The 7,969-nt window shown below is 41.2% G+C and overlaps 1 protein-coding gene across 1 annotated transcript in view; it reads right to left on the bottom strand.

The window, feature by feature from the left end:
- LOC148368612 (interleukin-1 receptor-associated kinase 1-like) overlaps positions 1-6,594 on the bottom strand; it is a 34,222-nt gene extending 27,628 nt beyond the window's left edge. The window contains exons 1-3 of the mRNA XM_088330592.1: positions 6,109-6,594; positions 2,581-2,748; positions 2,396-2,509 (exon numbers count right to left, since the gene is read on the bottom strand). Of these exons, the coding sequence (XP_088186718.1) occupies positions 2,396-2,509; positions 2,581-2,748; positions 6,109-6,220 (394 nt within the window). The 5' untranslated portion in view covers positions 6,221-6,594. The remainder of the gene's footprint in view (positions 1-2,395; positions 2,510-2,580; positions 2,749-6,108) is intronic.
- Positions 6,595-7,969: the final 1,375 nt, after the last annotated feature.

Genomic DNA, 7,969 nt, shown 5'->3' on the forward strand with positions numbered 1-7,969 from the left:
TCGCTTTTGATAGAAACAAACTAGGGCAGGGGTTGGAAACCAATGGCTCGCGAGTCATATGTAGCTCTTTTCATGAGTACACATGACGTGGAGATAAAATAGAACTTGATATATTGTTTCATGTAGAGCCGAAAGTCCTGATGCACAATACTGAAGCACAAAGGGTTTAGTCCAGTATGTATGCATATTATATATACATAACTAAATAAATAAACAAATATATATATATATATATATATATATATATATATATACATATATATGTGACACAATTTTAACTACAGTTTTGGCAGTGGTAGGACTAGGCAGCATACGCTTTCTCCCTGCCCAGCGTGGTCAGCACTGAAGCTTAATACGTTAGTACAGTATTCTTGTTTACAGTATTTTGTGACATTTTTCCAAAAGAACTTTGCTTGCACCTTGTTTAGAAACCATTATTTAGGACAAAAATGGCAGTCAAAATAAGCCTCAACACTCTTTTGTAACTGTGGGAGACAAATTTTAAGTGGTATATTTATATTGATATGGGACACAGGCTGTGGTATTATTTTATAGATGTTATCAAATTGTCAAACATCACACAGTAAAATAAACTATGCTGAAGAATTAGCTTTTGTCTAAATAGTGGGTTTGCCGGTTTTGTTGAATTATGTCTTAAAATACACGGTGTGGCTCTCTCAAGAAAAAAAATCACAATGTTTTTGCTTTTATGGCTCTTTGGGTCAAAACGGTGACCGACCCCTGACCTAAGACTCGCCTATTTTTTGACACCCTCAGAAATTTATGGCTGCTTGTTCGTTTTTTTAGAGAAACTACTCTGTGCTCCTGGCAAGATTGCATAGTTTTGTCGGTTTCAGACTTGAGAGTACAGAAACTTCGGTTATTGCTATTTCAGTGCTTCAGAAGTCAAAGAATATTCAATTAAAATTAAAAAAGTATTTAAAAATATGAATAACAAAAATCGAATGGAAGCTTCCTGCACCACCGAGGAACGTTTCAGATAGCCAAGATCCAAGCTGATTGGCCGGCACACCTTTAGATCGCTGATGCTGATAAGCCAATTTATATCGCCAAAGCATTTTTCAAATCCCTGCGTTCCTCTCTGTGTATAGATCGCGGTGAGGAGAGTTTGTGTCTCGCGTGTGTTCTCTTGGTCTTTTAAATTCAAAAACTTGTGAAACCATTCGCCTAAACCAGGGGTGTCGAACTCATTTTAACTCGGGGGCCACACGATAGAACAAACATTATGTCGGGGGCCGGACTAGCAGATTCAAGAGAAAGAAAAAGAGATCAAGATACGGAAGATTACGATAACGCGAATGTACGATTAGCCTGGGTTAGCTTTAGTAGATCAAAGCGGCGCTGCCACGAGCGGCTGCCTTTTCCAGCAGCTGCCCTATTGTTTTATTGTCTGCTCCTATCTTCGGTGTTTTTTCTTCCCGTTTTGACATCTACACTATGGATTACTTCTATCCTATGGACATGGGTTTTAGCGCACAAAAATACGTGTATTCAAGGAATCAACTCCTTGCCCTGAAGAATTCTCGTGCCGGCGTGATGAAGGGGCCTATTGTGGAAGAAGAGCCGGAGCCAGCGAAGCGGCTAGCGGCGTTTTAAGTCTTCGGTACCATCCGTAATCATGGTAAATGCGAAATCACGACCAAATAAGATCATCGAGTGCTGGTGGAAAACATCGAAGCGCACAGGGAGCGCAGTTGCTGTGTTTTGCGGAAACGTGGCTCACGTTTAGCATTCCGGACGCTAACGTGTAGCCACCCGGCTTCAACGCCGCTATACAGAGTCACGAAAGCCGGGGGGAATCGGAGAGGAGGCGGACTTGCTAACACGAGGTGATGTATCCCTGGATTTTCACAAAGAAAAGATTTCCATCTGCCGCAGGGATGTCGAACTTTTGGACTAGCGCGACGTCATCCACTCCGCTACAAGCACCCCTAGGGCATCATGTTCATCTGTTAATAAACAACGGGGTAGACTGCTGGAAGTGTGAATTTCCCTACGAGGATGAATAAAGTATCTATCTATCTCTATCTATGTTTACGTTAAACATTCAAGGTAAACATTCAGGGTGTTGGAACGGATTAAAACGATTCACATTATTTTTAATGGGAAAAATGATTTCGGTGATCGAACAAATCGGTTTTCGAACAGGGTTCTGGAACGGATTATGGTCAAGAACCGAGGTTCCCATGTACAAATAAACATGACTTGACCTAGCAAGGTATTCAATTAGTAAATGGAAAAAGACTTATCCACTAAAACGTTTTGGAACGAGCGTCCGGAGTAGAACGAACCTCTTGGAAACAACTCGAATACCGCGAACAGCCGATGAGTGAAGAGTAGTTCATGTGAATGAAATGGTTGCAACTTATACTACCTTGACAGCTGATTACGTGGGTTTCTGCTGGTGGAAGAATCCCTTCTGATTCTCTAGGGGGATCAAAACGAGATCCGCCTGAAGGAAGAGGAACAGGTGTCGAAGACGTAGCCCCTTTGTGGACAAAATGGCAAGATGAAATGATCATAGCAGTATGCCCTACAGCAGAGGGTAGAAATACGCACAGCGAAGGATTACGTCTCTGGCACGGAGAAGTTGGTGATGCTCCAGCAGGTCGAGCAGCTCACCGACGAGTCCGTTTCGGTTGCCCCATTGTATCATGATATGGTTGGTTCGCCTCTCCATCCTCTCAGCTAATCGCACACTGACCTGATCTTCAAGGACTTCTGAAGCTGATACAGAAATTGTATTCCAAAATGGGTAAAAATGTAACGTAAATTCCGGACTATAGAGAGCACCTGATTATAAGCCACACCCACCACATTTTAAGAGGATAACCGCTTATGTACTTATACAAGGCGCACCTGAGTATAAGCCGCATGCGCCCACATTAAAACATGTAACACAATCACAAATTAAACCTAAACCCGACTTTGAGTCCCACGATTGTAACTGAATATAAAGTACACAGTCCAAAAACCACAGCTGACAAAATGAACAGATAATGATACCGGTACTTAAGGTTTGACGCAGACCTGCAGAGTCCGGGTCCCGTTGAAAATAATCCAAGGAAAAAAAAAAGTATATTTCCAAAGGTAAGGGTGGGAAAAATATATATCCACTATTGTCCGCTGAGTCCACAAACACGTCTCACCTTTACTCCACTTCCCATCAGCCCCCGTTGCTTCTTTTTGATTCGCCCGTGGAAAACATATCAGAATAAGTCTCTAAAATAAATACATTACAAAAATGTACAGTTGCAAATACATATTATACATGGTTACACATATTTACAAAGAAAGACGGTACACCGAGAGAGTTTTCAAAGCTGTAATAAAAATAATATAACTTTCATCCCAAACCGTGCCTGTGAAGGGTAGCAAAACGCTACTAGGAACACGCTCGCGACACAATAAACGGCTCTGTTAAATAAACTTACCGTACTTGTAGTAATCACGGTAAACCGTCCTCATCTCCCTCCTTATAACTGACGTCATCAAAGTCGTCTTCCCCAGTATGGGAAAGAGAATATGTCATATAGACGTCGTCCCACGCTCCCTTATTCAAAAACACCCTAGCAACACGCTCGCAAAGTAAAGTTTACGTGCAGTAGTAGTTTCCGTCTTTATCGGACTGCTCGATTGCATTTAGCTTGAAAGCTGCGTCATGTGCCTTTCTTTTTGCAATTTGCATGGTGAGGATATTTCTACGCTAATTTAATTTGTGCACAAGCTAAGAAGTTGCGGTCTTCCTCGGCGCATACATTCCACCGGTCTATATCTGACCTTTTGTACTCGAGCGCCGCTATCGGCCGTTAGAAAAATTACATACATTCGCCGCATCACTGAATAAGCCGCAGGGTTGAACCTTTGGGAAAAAAGTAGCGGCTTGTAGTCCGGAATTTACGGTAGTTATGTAGCAGGCCATTGCAAATACAGTACAGCAGGGGTCTCCAACGAACCTGGGTGCCACCTTAGGAGAGCTGAAGTGTTGCGGACCTGTTCTGAAAATAACTCCCCAGTGCTGGGTCATTGTGATTTTCTAGTAAAATTATTTTTAGTGGTTGATCGAGTCTATTTAAACCTACTTCCAATAATTAACCTGGTTTTATGAGCAAAATATATTCATTTGTCAGTCTTTTGTATTTGTTTCGGGTTGTGATAGACCTGGGGAAGAACGTTTTTTGTCTAGTTCTTCTTTAAGGGACCTTCTGATACATTAAAATCGTTTTTTGCAGTATAGGATCTAGTATCAGTACTGTGATGTTAATGCCAAGATCCGATAACGCTTTAAACCAAAAATCAACACCGACCGGATGATGAAGGTGCTGTATCAGAGTCAGACGCGTTTCCTGCTAACCATGGAAACCCGTACTATCAATTTCATGTGGGGGAGCAAACCACTACACAATAAATGGCCTTTGAGAAGGATGGGCATAAGAGGAGCGGGGAGGGGGGACTGAACCATCTCAAGGCATTGGAGTATTTCCGATGCTGCATTTTTTTTTTTTTTCTTGTGTTTTCCATCACATTTACAGTGTTCATTTTACCTCTGAAAAGTAATGAGTCCCGGGGACTTGCATGCTCAAAAATCTCCGGGTCCCAACAGAGATGTATGGGTCCCCAAAATTTTGTGTTATCCAGGTTGAAATTGTAAATCGGTGACAAATGTATAATAAAAATCTATATATTCATTCAGTTTTAATCATCAAATTATTAATTCATTTTCTGCATTAAATTATTGTTGGTAATACACCGATTAAAGGGATAACCACAAACCTGTCTTTTTTACATTTTCTCCTTTTATACTTCTTTTTTTTTTCTTAACTTCTTTATACAACATAATAATTAGTAATATAATGCATCAAAGCAAGTGAGCCGTTTGAGAGACGGCTCTCTTGAATGAGTTGAGCCGAAAAAGCCGGTTCTCTAAAAAGAGACGGACTTTCACTACACAACTCGAACTCGAGATCGGCGTGCAGACGAAAACTCGAACCGCGAGACCAAAACAACAATGGCGGATCTGCCTGACGAAAAGTTTGGAGTGCGGTAAATCTTTGTTTAAAAAAAAAATGTAATATGGTAATAATGACAATTTTGTGTCAAAAAAGTTGCGTCCCGGGGCCGCACGTTGATTTGAGACTATGCGTCCCCAGCAGGGTTGGGTAGGGTTACTTTAACTTGATTACTTTCAATGACTTTTGGATTACTCCAATACCAAATATGCTCATAAAAGACAAAAGAAACTAAATATGAATACAATTACTAAATTTTGTGCAGGCTTGGGGAATAACGGAATACATGGAACGGCAAAAATGATGTTGGCAAGCAGTTTGGATTTATTTTCATTTCGTTTCTGTCGCATTTTATGTTAGTTTTGCCGGAGATTAAAGCCAGGAGAGAAAGCTTACCACGTGTTGCGAGTCATCATTTTATTCATATTTACTTTCTTTTGTCTTTTATTAGCATATTTGGTATTGGAGTCATCCAAAAGTCATTGAAAGTAATCAAGTTAAAGTAACCCTACCCAACCCTGGTCCCCAGCAAAAATGATGCGTCCAGGACACAGGGACGCAGGCAAACGAGAACACTGCATTTAAAACTATTTTATCATTTATTTAAAAAAAAAAAGAGTGTTTTAACATTACTGTTATGGGGCGACAGTAGCTCAGAAGGTAGAGCGCTCGTCTTGGAATCAAGGGATCCCAGTTCGAATCCCGGCTCGTCCGTGTTACATGTTGAAGTGTCCTTGGGTAAGACACTGAACCCCCAATACCCCCAATAAGCAAGTTAGCACCTTACATGGCTGCAAGGCCGCTATTGGGAAATGTGGAGCACACTGTAAAGCGCTTTGGGAAGTCATTGACTTGAAAAGCACTACATAAATGAAGATCATTTCATTTCATTATGTTAGGGGGTGCTTGGGTTGAATGTGGGGGTGACCCCTTCAACTAGGCTGGTTACGCCCATGGTTCTGACCATATATTCAACCTATACTCCAGGAATGCTTTGAAATTGTTCTGTACATACTCAATTCCCCTTGTTTATGACACCACTGCCCCACATCTGTTTTTATATCGTAACCGTTCTCACCAAAGCGTGTCCAGTCCAGATCAGACAGTCCATCCATGATACGGCAGAACGACCAGAGGACTTGGGCTGGTATGCTGTGCAAGAAGTAGCTTCTTATGTTCCCTTTGGACATTTTCTCAACTCGACATTAAAAACTTTACAGACTGGCAAACGAGGGAGAGCTAGTCCGCTAACTCGTTAAATAACCGACATGCGGCGGGTGGCCGCATCAACTGAGCCCCTAACATCCAGACCGGAAGCGCTCTGACTCTTTAATTCTGAATGGTCCCGAAACGCCCAACAGAACCAAAAGTTAGCAAGGAAAAGTTTTTCCGGTTTGTTTCCGCTAACGGCACGTAACGGAACCACCTCAAGAGCAACTTCCGGTTGAAGGTTGTCAAAATAAAGGGTAAGGAACCATTGGTTTTGCTAAACCTGAAAAGTCACGACTAATAGGAAGAATCCGACTAACATAGTTGTGTATGGATAAGATATCGAAAGTATAACTTATTTATTATAATTTCCCATCTCATCTCATTAGATACACCGCTTATCCTCAGTAGGGTCGCGGGGGTGCTGGAGCCCATCCCAGCAATCATCGGGCAGTGGGCAGGGGACACCCTGAACTGGTTGCCAGCCAGTCGCAGGGCACACAGGGACAGACAACTCGCTCGCTCATTCACACCTAGGGACAATTTGGACCGGCCAATTCACCTGAAATGCATGTTTTTGGGATGTGGGAGGAAACCGGAGTGCCCGGAGGAAACCCACGCAAGCACGGGGAGAACATACAAACTCCGCACAGGAAGTCTGGAGCTGGATTTGAACCCACGCAGGAGGTCCCAAGACATGAACTGTGCCAATCCCAAGTGTGGCAACTAAGTCATTATCAAACATGTCCAAAACTTGACATCACGTTACATTTTGCTGAGTTTCCGGCAATGCAAAAACATTTTTCACATTTGAATGAATTGATTAATGTATTATTGCAAAGGTTGTACGGCCTACAAACGTCATTTGTTTCAACAACAATTTTTTCACAAGATTTCCATTTGTTTTTTTTCCTGGTATCTTTTGTCGCATAAAACTAACATTTTGGGGGGCTTATTTAGTCGGTTGCACGATACACAACTGTATTTAATCACATTTTTTTTAGTGGAAGTACAATGTTGGCAACAAGATTGACTTGCATTGATTGGAAATCATTTGAATGCAACACAAACTTTTTCTTCTTTTTCCCTTTTTTTAAATTTTTTTTTAAAATTCCTTTAAAAAATCTCATTGTGTTTATTTTTCCGGGTTGTTACTTTTTGTTCTCTATTTACTTTTTTCTTTTCTTTTCTTTTCTTTTTTCTGGCTTTTTTTCTGAATTTTTCCTTCTTTTTTCTCTTCCTTTTGTTTCTTTTTTTCTCAGCTTTTCACTACTTGTTCATTTTGGTACTTTTTTTCCTTTTTTGTTCTATTCCCCATTCCTTTAAGTCGGCGCCGTCACGAATGGCAGCCACTCCAGCAGCTCCCGTGTTATTTTCGATTGTTCTCGATTGTTCTCAGCTCAGGGATGCTGCTGGAAATGTGAATTTCCCTTCGGGGATGAACAAAGTATCTATCTATCTATCTATCTATCTATCTATCTATCTATCTTATAGGGATGAAAGAAGCAAAAACAACCTGAAGAGCCGTTTAGGACCCAAAAGAGTCAGTTCCTTTTAGTGAGCCGAGTAATGAAGTAACTAGTAACAGTAACTGATTACTTTTTTCAGTAGGGCGCCCAACACTGGTTATGATTTTTTTTCCCAATGTCACTTTTCTCAACAAATGAATAAAATGATGACTCATAACACGTGGTAAGCTTTCTCTCCTGGCTTTGATCTCTTTGATCTCC

This window comes from Urocampus carinirostris, chromosome 3 (genome assembly GCF_059441175.1).
Source record: "Urocampus carinirostris isolate Australia breed hairy pipefish chromosome 3, RoL_Ucar_1.0, whole genome shotgun sequence".
Classification (NCBI taxonomy): Eukaryota; Metazoa; Chordata; class Actinopteri; order Syngnathiformes; family Syngnathidae; genus Urocampus; species Urocampus carinirostris.